Source organism: Oryx dammah, unplaced genomic scaffold (assembly GCF_014754425.2).
Source record: "Oryx dammah isolate SB20612 unplaced genomic scaffold, SCBI_Odam_1.1 HiC_scaffold_19, whole genome shotgun sequence".
Lineage (NCBI taxonomy): Eukaryota > Metazoa > Chordata > Mammalia > Artiodactyla > Bovidae > Oryx > Oryx dammah.
Window position 1 is genome coordinate 26,939,627 of NW_024070203.1, and position 12,668 is coordinate 26,952,294.

Here is a 12,668-nt window from a genome sequence, read left to right on the forward strand (position 1 = left end):
CCCACTCATCCATCCAATGACCCACCCAGCCACCCATCACCCACCCATCCACCCACTCACTCACCCGCCCACTCATCCACTCGCCCACTCATTCATCCATCCATGTTGCCATTGGACATCTTCCTGTGATAGACATTGAGCTGAGTACTAGAAGCCAGGGAGATGAAGACAGTCACAGTCCCTGACTTCACGGAGTTTTCTATTTGGGGGCAAGGACTGCGTCTTGGTCACGTGTTTCCCAACGATCTACCACAGTGCCTGGCACATGGTAGGAGACCAGTATATGTTTTTTGAATAACGGATCTCTCATCTTCAGTAATGCTCCCACCTTTATAACTGATATACTGAGTTGTTTTGAAGACTCTGATGGGGCTGAAGTCTCAGCATTTGTCTTGAACCATCTTCTCCAATCGTCATTCTTACCAGAAGAAGTTAAACGGCCATGTGCAGACATAGTCACAACATTAGACAAGGAGTACAAAGACCCAAGATCAGGTCCCAGCCCTTAGCTGCTTACTCCTAAGCAGCTGCTGAAAGACACTTGAGACTGTTTTCTCGTCTGTAAAATGGAGCAAATATTCTTTGACTTGTCTGTTTCACTTGGCTGCTGTGACTATTAAAGGGGAGAGAGAAAGAGAGAGGAGAGGGAGAGGGAGAAGGAACAGGGGAGAAAAAGAGTGAAACTTCTAGAATGATATGAATAAACAGTTACTGAAATGTCACTTGAGTGATTTACATTAAAGATGTAAAGGAAAATAAAAGCGATCAGCTTTTTAACCAGTCCGTGGCACACTCTCCTTCCAATCTTCTATAATGTATTGATAACTGGCTGTGATTGCCCCAGATTTGTTTCAATCTTTGGAGAGATTAAATTTCTGGATTTGTGGCATCACATGTCATCCCAGTTAATCCTGACCCATATTTCCCTCCACTTGGTTCATGTAACAACAGTACAAAGAGGTGTTGTAACCTTAATTGCTAGCAAAGTGTTTCGAAATCCTTAGATTAAAAAGCCTGGTGAAGTCCAAAGTGTTAGCCTTCTGTGTGCCCAAGGAGTTGTGCTGACCCTCGCCTGGGTTCGTCAGGGCAGGGAGAAGTTGCACTGTATGTCCTGAGGATCCACAAACTTCGGGGTTTAAGGATCTTATTCATGGAATGACCCTAGTTCAACTCCCAGCTTCCTCGTTTTTTAACTACTCAGGCATTTGCCTATTCTTTGCTTCATGCTTTTTCCATTTCTCAAGTTCCTGGGTCATGAGGCCTGAGTTGCAACTTTGGTGTCATAGGTCTCCTTTCCTGGGTGATCTCAGCCTGAGTCCTAGGAAGGGGCAATTGTGTCATCTGTAATTTCTGTTTGCCTTTTCATTTAAGCCCAGAGTGGATGGCTTAATCCTTATTCTAACTTTTACCATTAGAATCTGGAATTAAATTTCTGTCCCATAGCTTCCCTGACGGCTCAGATGATAAGAATCCACCTGCAATGCAGGAGACCCAGGTTCAATCCCTGGGTTAGGAAGATTCCCCTGGAGAAGGGAATGGCTACTCACTGCAGTATTCTTACCTGGAGAATCCCATGGACAGAGGAGCCCGGCGGGCTACCGTCCATGGGGTTGCAGTCAGACGTAACACGTTCACTTTCATGGCGGTATCCCCTGGAGGGGTGCCAGATGGGACTGAAGCGGGTAGGAGGGAGATTCTGGGGTCCTAGCCATGTTTCTTTTTTCTTGACCTGACCTCAGGTTAGACCAGTATGTTTGGTTTGTGAAAATTCTGAGCCACCCACTTCTATGTTTTCTGTATATGTGTTACACCTTACAAACTTTTAAAAAATCACTCTGGATGCCAACTGACTTTAGACTAGATTTTGTTGTCATAGTGAAGTTTTATACCTAATCAATTCCAATTTCTGTATTTGTGATTCAAAATAATGTTGCTTTTAGCTTTCCTCCTATTAGTTCCACTTTTACATTTACAGAAAAAAAAAAAGGCCTCAACTAACGATTTTAATTAAGTCTAATGGGGGAGGAAATGGTGGAGTTGGGCTCTCAACAGGAGGCCCTGTGATACCTTCAGGGATGGATGTGGACCTCTGAAATTACAACAGAATTCTGTTGGATACACATGGATGTTTTTCTGAGAAGTGTCCACAGTTTTCATCAAATTCTCAAGGGTCTGTGAAAGACCATAAGCCAGAGGGATTCTTACAACTCAAGACTTTTTCATGTATGTGCCTCTTCAAATGTTTCTCAGCTCTTCAATTCAACCCATAGCCCTCATCAGCCTGATTCACCAAATTTGTCTCACCCATCAAAATGAATTTGTCTACTTCAATGGAAAAAGTGAATGGGTTCAGCTTTGTCAAAGGTCATATATAATCATCAGCTGTTTACTTCTTCATCTCCCCATTGAGATTCCAGGCCCAAAGCCAGCGACCTTTGCATCCACAGCATGAAACTACACCAGGTAACGGGGGATTGGACTCCAAAGAAGTCACTGCACCTATTTACGAAACCAGATTTATTAAAATCTCTCTACAAGTCGGAAATGGCTGTCTCGACATATATACACATGTACAGGAAGGGTCTAGTGTTTCCAAGCCCCAGCAAACCCAGAGTCCTTAGCCGGGTCATGTATCACAGATACAACATTCAAGCAACCACGAGAGCGCTAGTGCGACAGAGATCTCTGTCCTCCTTCTCCAAGTCCCATGATTCTGTCAAGGTAATATTGCCAATGATCATTCACATTTCACGTGGTCTTAGACACGCAGGTTATTCAGACAGACACAGACGACAGAACAAGTGTCAGAGTGAAAACAACAACAAATGTAGAAAAGGTACAATATATGTACAGAGTACACAGTACGTGAGGTATACACGGTATTCTCACAATGCATGTTAGTAGTTTGCCTAAGGCGTAGCCCTTAAAGGTGACTGCCTGTTTTTGTGCCATTTCTCAAAATACAGTATGTTTGGTTTACCCGTTTAACCACCGGATTTCAGTACTGTCTGAGACATTTACTGATATTTTATCTGTTTTTTTAATGCAAGTGGCAGTTTCTCTGTTAAGTTCTATCTTCCGTAGGTAGTGAGTTCCCATCTCTGGAAGCATTCAAACAGAGGCTGGAGTCCCACCTGTGAAAAAATTTGGGGGGTATGGGGATTTCTACATTGGGAGGTGGTAGAGAAAGGAAAGAAGTTGGACTAGATGACTTTTAAAGTCCCTTCCGACCTTAAAGATTTGGGGCTTGCTATTTCACTTGATATACCGATGAAACAGATGCATTCATAAACCACACCACAGATGAAATATTAACAACCTGTCATGCAAAACTGCAGACCAGACCCATGGGGGTGGTTAAAGACTAATTCTGGAAGTTAGTCTGAGAGCCATCTAAGACTATCCAAAATTTACTTTCTCTGAAGCACAAAAATTTGCTCTTGGGAGAGAGGAGTCTTCTTATCTTTCTCCTCCTAGACAAAATGCTCCACCCTGAGATGGTCTTGGGGGAAAAAAGGAAAAGATAAATGCTAACATATTTGAGGGGAACCAAAACAGCTAATGGTTTCCAAGTGCTCAAATTCGTTTTAAAAGTCTCCAGTCTCTCTGTCTGAGCTCAGAGTTCTGAAACAGCCAGGAGCTTGAATCTTTTGTGATACTCTTCCACCGTTAGCTGGTAAGTGCTTTTATAGTGAAAGGGGAAGGGGCTCATTTCAAGGTCAGAAAGAAGGCTTTAGTGCAAATGGGGTCTTGGCAGGACACAGGAGAGATGATTCTGGGTTCATGGTTCAGGCAAGCTTCTATGCCCCTGAAACAGTCTGCTCCAAAAACATGAAGAAAGGGCGAGTGTTAACCCAAACCAGGAAAAAAACAATTTTCCAATCAGAGAAGCTGGGGGTAGCGAAAGCCTGGCTACCAAGGACCAGTTTGAAGATGGCAGGTTTATTGGCCCAGGTAATTTGTCACCCTGTTAAAAATATAGTTATTGCCCAAAATGCCATTGTGTGTTTCATTTCCTCTCCCTTTAGAATGTTCAAGTTCATTTCACTCCATCACACGCTGCAGGATATTCATACTCCGTGCCACCCAGAAAAGAGGTGGAACCCCCCAAATCCAACAAAGGGATAGTTGGCGAAGGTTCACTGAGGAAAACAACTCTGTAGGGCAGCCAATCATGAGAAAGAAGGGGCGCCATGCTGAATTCAGCACCCACAGTCTCCACGCCATCACCTGTCTGGTTGGCCTCACGCCGAAAGGCCTGTCCTTCTTTAGAAATGGAAAATGCCATGTGTGAGAATTATGAGGTTTCTGAGGTTTGGGGATTAGCAGAAGAAGGAACTGATGTCACTGTCCTCCTGGTACTCTGGAACAATCTGGTCGGAAGTTCCTACTTCTGAGTCGACGTACCCAGGTTCCAAGACAGACTCAAACCAGGGATGGAGTAAGATCTCTGGGGCAGTAAGTCTCTCCGAAGGCTCCCGTCTCAGGAGGCTGCGAATGAGGCACCTGGCTTTGGGAGAAATGTGGTCAGGAATGCAGAACTGTCCACGTCGGATTTTGGAGAAAAGGGCACTGGGGTCTGAGTCATGGAATGGGTAGCGCCCCACCAAAAGGGTGTAGAGCATCACCCCAAGGCTCCAAACGTCCGCTGCCTTTCCGGAGTAGGTCCCTGTGGTGTTCAGAATCTCAGGGCTCACATAGGCTGGGCAGCCGTGTTTGTCTGACAAAGCATCATCTTCTCCCTTGATTATGTGTGTATCTTCAAGACTTTCCAGTCTGAGCTGGGTTCTGTGGAAGACATGAAACAAGCCATTACTTCCAGATCCAGCTGCTATGAAAAACAAGGCCTTCCTTCCCAATAATAGGGCCCACAGGCACTCAACACAAAGGCCCAAGGAATGCCAGTTACCCCTTCATCCAGTAAGTACTGCCTTGCAACCTACCCAGGAGGACTCCAGATTTCACAAACCAATACAAACTGCAATAAAAATTAGCAAAGTATTGAGAGAGCACCTGGGGTGGAGGGTATGATGCAAAGCCCCAAATACTATTCATGATGCTAGAGCTTAGAAGAAATATCCTAATAGAGGTTACAAAATTTACTAAGTGCACGTTGCAGTAGTGGGAGCTTGTGTCAAGAGAATGCTGACATTTCTCCAAAAGCTACCAGGGAAGAACAGTTTATCCTACTGCTTCAGGGAGAGACAGAGCATCCTATAAGCCGATCTTATCTCTTATCATGCCTGACTGCCAGGGTCACTAGGACTGATGCTTGGCAATACAGAACATTACAGAACCTGGAGCCCAAGGTCATTGATATTGCACACGGATTGTCAGCACTCCTGTTCACTTTGATACACACACAGAGAGAGAATTCTGTCCACCTGAGCCCAAGCCCACAATGGCCTAGACTCAGGAAAAGTATGAGGAATGTTAATTACATATATTGGGATATTTAATTGCAAAGAATACCAAGACAAGAAGACAAAGAAAGCAGCTGGTGGGTTTGAAAGATGCAGGACGCCTAAAATGCCCATGTACATGTACACATGCACACACACACACAAATACACAAACACACACACCCCCCCTAGGATGGCATAGCACCACCTGAGCTCGTTTACCCAGATAGGGATTCATCTGTTCAGGTAACAACTAATCTGAAACATCTTCAGTCAAGGCTCTCAGGTGAAGCTGCAGGTGCCTCCCTGTTCAGATCCAGCCACTCAAGCCTCCTGGGCTCCCCCAAAGCCCAGAGCCACGTGGGAAGCCTCCAATATCTGCTGGCCACTGTGTCCCCCCCGCCCCAAGTTTCTCTGAACTAGCCCTGTTTCAGTAAATCATTGGTTGAGAAGGATGCAAATATTTGGTACAGGCTACTGGGTCAATTCCTTTTCCTCTTAAAGGTCTAGTTGTTTTTTATTTTTTTTCCTTCCTGCCTTCCTGTTCCCTGGAGTGTAGTATACATGTGCTAACTTCAGTATGTCCTCAGCCTGACCTCCCCCGTCGTTATGTAAAATACCCATTGGTTCTGTAAACGGAAAATATGACTCAACCGGCACCGTCTACCGCTGATTGGTTCCTGTAGTACTAAAACCCTGCACCTGTGCTGCTTACAGGGCTAGCGTCAGCCTGCCATTGCTTAACCCTCGGGTTGCCAAACTCCACGCACATGACATTCGCCTGTGCAATGGTGGATTTCAAAAGTAAGCAAGGAGGTGTGTAAGGCATGTTTCAGAAAATACATCACCATATCAAAGGAGAGTGTTCCAGGAACTGGAAACTTCTTCATTGCCAACACTTTGCTTTTCTTTGCTAATCAGTATGTTCCAATAACTCTTGCAAGGTCAGATACAAAGCCAGGTTTTCTGGCAACTCAACAACCCTGTACATTTTCATAGGATCTGGAGTTAAGGCTAAAATGGCACAGCTACAGCAGGAGAGTGCACACCCACGTGTGCAACTGGACAGTGGTATTAATCTTTCCACAAGGGCTGTGGCCCACGTCCTAAAACCAGGTAAGGTTTCTCTCCTGCAGCTTCCTGAATTCTCTTGTCTGAAACCTCAACTCTGAATCTTAATGTCTCATTATTGTCTTATCAGGCTCATCTTGTTCTTTTATGAGGTAAGCCATGATCTATATTTAGCAACCAATTCCATCCAGCTTCCATTTCTTGTTCAACAGTGGCTATTTTCTGAAGATGTATCCAAACAAAATGCCTAAAAAGTCACTGGACAAAGTGGAGAAAATATTGGGGGCTAAGCATGACACAGAATAGAAGTGTGGGGTGAAGGAAAGGGAGAGGTTTCTGCAAATAAGACAGTCTGACCAGTTCTGTGACACTTCCTAGGTACCAAAAAAAAAAAAAAAGGCACTCAGTATAAACAAGAATTTTAAAATGTCCTCTAGGAATCGATGCTGTGAAGGGCAGGCTGACATTTGTACCGGAGAAGAACTGACCTTTCTGACAACAATGGGGAATAAACCTGATCCCAGGGTGGAAGTGGGGAGGGTAACCTGTCCTCACGTGACATCCCACAAACGCACCAAGGTGTCCCCAGGCCACATCCACAAGTGTGCAGGAAACCCAGCTGTGGCCTCGGCTCCTTAGGAGAGAGGACTTCTCAAGACTAACTCTGGGACAACTGAGCCCTTGATGTTGTTCTGAGCCAACGCACCACCCCTAACTGCTCAACCTGCACCCTTGTTTCAGTTCCAAAAGGCACAGGAGAGGCTGTGGAGGCCGCTCACCTCTCTTCGGTGGAGAAGACAAACTTCCTAAGCTTCAGGTCCCCCAGCACAATGGCTGACTGGTGGCAGTGGGCGACGGCAGAGACAATCTGCTTGAAGAGCCGGGCGGCCTCCTCTTCCCGCAACCTCTTCCGGCTGCGCACATAGGAGTGCATGTCCCCAAAGTCCCTCTCAAAGAAGACGTAGGCCTTTGTTTCCCCAAGGATCACCTCCACGATGCCCGTGATATTCCTATGTGATGGCAGCTGGATGTAAGGCCGGATTTTGTCCTGGTAGTGTTTAATGGGAAACACCTGCAGAGAGAAGTGGACCCACTTAGGAGGCTAGAGAAGCAGAGACTGCCTTCCAGCAGCTGGGCTGCAATTCTCAATGTGGGAACTCTGGTTGACACGGGACTTCCCAGGTGGCACTAATGGTAAAGAACCCGTCTGTCAACGCAGGAGACATAAGTGATGGCGGTCTATCCCTGGGTCGGGAAGATCCCCTGAAGGAGGACAAAGCAACCCGCTCCAGTATTCTTGCCTGGGAAATCCCATGGACAGAGGAGTCTGGCAGGTTACAGTCCAGGGGATTGCAAAGAGCCGGACATGACTGAAGTGACTTAGCATGCGTGCACACACCCCCATTACCTCTTCAACTCCACTTTATGCAGTTGCAGCTACCCCTAACACCCCCAAACCAGAAGCATCTAGGCCTCTGGGCTAGCAAATATCCAAAGAGCCACCATATGGATGGTTTCTCTGTATGGCCTTCCACAACCTCCAGAGAGCTAAACCCTGAAGTCTCCACCCTCTGTGGCCCTTGCTCACTGGCGGGTGCCAAGGGGCTGATGGAGGTCCCTCTGGTATCTGCAGGAGCAGTCCCTGGAAAGACATGACCTCCTGCAGAGCAGGAAGGGCACAGAAGGTGGTGACTATGCAGCTTCCAAGTGGAAGCAAGGGGCTGGAGAACACGCAGCTCTGCCATTACGGGGAAGGAACAAATGACTCCAAGTCTGTCAACACAGCCCTAAGCAACCTGCCTGGGCTGACTCAGGTATAAGCAGTCTTGAGGTAACATTCCCACAGGAGGGATTCGTTTATTTATCTCCCTCCCCGCCCCCCCACCCCCCCCCGACCAATTCCCACCCCCACCTTCACCCAGGACACCAGTAGCATCTCCTCTAAGAAGCTGACTGGTCTCTTTAAGGGCTTTTTGTTTAGTCCGGTTACTCATATCCTAGACTCAACTGGAAACGGTGACACACGGACTGTCACCATCTGGATTCGGCTATTATCTGCTCAGAGGAACTGGAAGGGGTTGCACAATGACCAGACCCACCCCACCTCTGAGGCCTGGCTGCTCTGTCACCAGCTCGAAGAAATCTCTCCGCTGCCCCCCTCCTCCCACCCCTAGCCCACACTCATACTCCTCCCAAATGAGCTCTTAGCCCCAGCGACCCAGAAGAAGAGAATTGCTCCCCCCTTAAAACTGGGCTTGATCATGCATCTGAGTTTTCATTCGGGCCGGCCAGTAGATGGCAGCAGCGAGCCCAGGGAAGTTGGGGGGTCAGGTGAGTTGCAGAAAACCCAAGAGTGACTAACTGAAGGGTGAACCTATCTTTCAGGTGAAAAGGAAGAGCCCAGAGGATTATCACAAATGTCTGAGACCGGGGTGTCCAGCTTGCAAAAGGTAGATGGACTGTGGCAATGTTCTGCGTCTACTGGCGCAGGAGGAGAGCGCGAGGAAGCCTGTTTCCAGTTGTTCCTCCAATTGGATGGCATCCCTTATGTTCAAAGGAAAATCGCTGGCCGGAAAATCAAGACATGAATGGAAGCGAGAGTTCCTAGCCGGCGCGGGCTTTCCAACATTTCCATTCCGGCCAAATCCCTCAGCCCTGGCTGGAAGACCCCCCCACCCCCCACCCCAGACTGCTCTCTGGGGAAGACAGAGTTCCGGTTCCAGCGCGGGTTCCAGCCGAAATCCCCAAGATCTGCGCCCGACACGGACCTCCCGCCCCCTGACCACCCACAACTGAGCCCGAGTGCCTCGCAGCCCCGGCGAGAGAGCTGCCAGCTGCTCCAAGCTTCAAGCAGGCACCCACTGCAGGGCGCCCTTCCAGAACGAGGGGCGGGGGGACCAAGGAGAATGAGAAAAAGAGAATGGCACGGCCCTGGGATCCATTTCAATTCCACAACTTATATGGAGCGCCACGCACTAAACTGGGCGCTAAGAAAATAATATCTAATAGATATAAAGCAATTAAGCACCGCACTTCCTCTTGACCGCCGAGTTCGAATTATACTATTTCATCCGAACCTCACAATTCCCAGTAAGGAGATCCTGGTCAAATGCTGCCTTCCCGGGCTCAAATCCACTTAACCGCCTTGCCTCAAGCCCAAACGCTGGCGGCACCTTGGGCTCCCGGGCGCTGGCTGGCGAGACCTCAAACACTTTTGCCTGCCACCGTGTCCCCCCTCACCCGCGACTTCCGTCGGGTCCCGGCCTCCCGGGTGCGTACCTTGCAGCGCAGCTCGCGGCCGGTGTGGATGCACAGCGCCCGGGACACATGCTCGCGCTCAGCCAGGGGCAGCAGCAGGTAGTCAGCGATGCGGCTGGGCCCCGGCGCGCTCCCGGAGCCGCCGCCGGCCCCTGGAGCGGCGGGCGGAGGCTGCGGGCTGCAGGGAGAGCCAGGAGGGCTGAGGTAGTCCGGAGGGCTCGAACACTCGGAGAGACGTGGGCACTTGGCCGCCACGGCCGCCGCGTCGTCCGCGTCCAGCAGGCGTTTGGCCGGGGTGCCCCGGCCGGCGGCGAGCAACAAGGCCGGAGTGCGGGGCTGCGACACGCCGTTCATGGCAGAGCGCACGGGACCGACCCGCATCCCGACCCGGGCCGGGGCGGCCCCTGCTTTATAAGTCCTCGGATCCGCCCGGAAAGGCGCGACGGGCGCCGCGACTTACTCCAGCCCGGGGGATGGAGTTTGCAGACGGAGCTTGGTTCTGCCCCCACCAGGGGCAAAGCTGGAGCCGCTCCTGGTGCAGGCGGGGATCACGCTGGCAGCGCGTCCGCGGCGCGGAGGCCGGCTCGGGTCTCCGGATCCTCGCGGGTACCTGCTCGGGGCGCCTCGCAGAACGGGGGCAGCCGCCGCTATTGTTGTCGAAGCTGCCGACAGTCGGGGAGGCAGAGGCGGCCGGCCTTCCCGAGGTTCAGAGCGGCGAGCACAGGATTCCGCAGGCTCTCTGGAGCCACGGAGCAAACACACTTCCCAGAGCAAGAAGTCTCGTAGCGAAAGCCAAAGCAACTTTTCCGCGGCGCTCGGAATCCGGCGCGCTCCTGGGCTCCCGGCGTGAGTGTGCGCGAGCGAGACGCTCTCGGAGAGAGTGACTGAGTGTGAGTGAGTGTGTGCGCCGCACCGATCCTGGCCAGCGCACTCCTCCTTCTCCTTTTCCTCCACCTCCTCCGCCTCCCGGTGACTCACGCTGTATACACACACACTCACAGGCCGGGCTGTGTAAACAGTTGGGAAGCCGGGTTGTGCAATGAGGTGGCTGCGACGACTCCGGCCCTGCCGCCGGGCGAGCAGTCACCGAAGCGGAGGGGGAGGACAGGGGCGGGGGGGCGGCGGGAAGGGGAGGTGGAGCTGGGTCGGCGGGGGCGAGGGGGCTGGCCCGAGGGCTGGGATGCTCGGGGCTGAGCGCGCTCCGGCGCAGGTGGTGAGTTCTGAGCCCGCTAGGGCGCGCGCACACATTCTCCCCAGCTCCCCCCACACCCTCAACAGGCTGGTCTAGGCAGGAGGCGGCGCGGACCCTCCCGCAGGCCGTGGACTCAGCGCTGGAAGCCGGGGGAGGAGGCGGAGGAAAAGTTCCCGTGACGTCAGGGTCCCGGGGAAGTGGGCGGGAGGGGAGGGGCCGCGGGAGGTGAAGCGACCGGTGATTGGTGCGCGCTCCTCATTCACTCGGAGCACAATGGACCGCGGGCGCGCGCACCAGTTCTCCAGCACCCGCCGCTCGGTGCGGCCGCAGGGTGACTCCTTTTGCCCCGGGGGATCCCCTTGCCGCCCCGCGCCTGGGGACCTCGGGTTGGAGCTGTAGGCGCCGCCGAGACCCGGCGGTAGCCAGAGGAAGGGAGGAAAGAGAAGGTGATGAATTCCAGAATCACTCATTCACCCCCACGCGGTAGTTCCGGGGAAGACCTATGCGTGGTAGTGTATGTGACGGGTTTTTTTTTTCCTTTTCCTGCCCCCTCCCAGCTCTAATCCCCAGCGTCTGTTCGCTTCCACAAATAGAACCTTCTGTTGGATGAAATAAAAGCAAACACTAGGCCTTCTGCTCTCCTCCACCTCCACGCCCCTCCCGCGCCTGCCGCCCTCCCGGACTGCACGGAAATAGCTTCTCTCCCGGCTCCCCGGCCGCCCCTTCGCGGTGACTCGCAGAAAGAGCTTCCTGAGCCGCGGCCGGTGGGAAACAAAGGATGTGGGGAGAGGGCGGAAGGAGCCCACGTGGCCGTGGCCGAATTCCTGTCGCCTCCCCGTGCCTCCTCCGCAGCCTCCACGCGAGCAGCAGGGTCTGGAGCCCCGGGGCTAACCCGGTTCCTTGGTGACCGGATAGATAGTGATACTGCCTACACCCAGGCAGTCCTGCCAGGGCGTGTGCATGCACTCGTGCAACCTGATTTGCGTGAGCGCGAGATGTGTCAGACCCTGCACAGAGCTCCATGGAAAAACAACCTAGACGCTGTCGCTTTTCTTTCGAGAACCAGGTCAATTCGGAGTCCCTGGACACAAAACATAGATAACTGTTATCAGAGTCCCTTCTGTACTTCTGCTAAATGCTTCATTTTCTAAAGCCAGATCGAGCCCCAAGGATAAATCCTTTTCCATATTAAGTCTCCATTCATTCAGCAAACACTAATGAAGCATCTCCTAAGCTAGAGGCTGAGGATTAAGAAGATGAAAATTAACAATAGCTAACACTAGTTGAACTCTAACGTGGCAGGCGCTGTTCTTAGCGCTTGACACACTGACGTCTTACAACTACCCAGTAGAGTTATTTTTTGTCCCTTTTCACAGAGAAGCCTGCAAAGATTAAGTTACTTGCTGTGGTCAAATTCGCTACTGAAAGCATTCAAGCTCTTAAAGCATTTGTGGGGACTCAAAGTAGAGATTACAATTTGTAGAGTTAGGTAGGATTCCATCTAGAAAGCATTTGACCTGGGGGGATATTTGGGATTGTAAAAGATTTGCATGGAGTGAGGGGGTGGGGAGGTGGGGGGGTGGGTGGGGCAGGTAAGACAATATGTGGGGAAGGATCAGGTTGAAGTTAAGAGGCCAGGTTGGCTACAAGGGTGGAGCTGAACCTGCAGAAATCATCGGAGAAAATCTCCAATGCCTGCTGAGAAGTCTGCACTTGATCTTGTAACCAAGAGAGAGTCCACCTGA

General features: G+C 51.1%; 1 protein-coding gene across 1 annotated transcript; it reads right to left on the reverse strand.

Moving 5' to 3' along the window:
* Nucleotides 1-2,500: 2,500 nt before the first annotated feature.
* Nucleotides 2,501-10,851, reverse strand: TRIB1 (tribbles pseudokinase 1). The gene is made up of 3 exons (XM_040261823.1): nt 9,753-10,851; nt 7,253-7,545; nt 2,501-4,788 (listed from the first exon to the last, which is right to left on the reverse strand). The coding sequence occupies exons 1-3, from the start codon at nt 10,110-10,112 to the stop codon at nt 4,323-4,325; spliced, it is 1,119 nt and encodes a 372-aa protein (XP_040117757.1). The 5' UTR covers nt 10,113-10,851; the 3' UTR covers nt 2,501-4,322.
* Nucleotides 10,852-12,668: the final 1,817 nt, after the last annotated feature.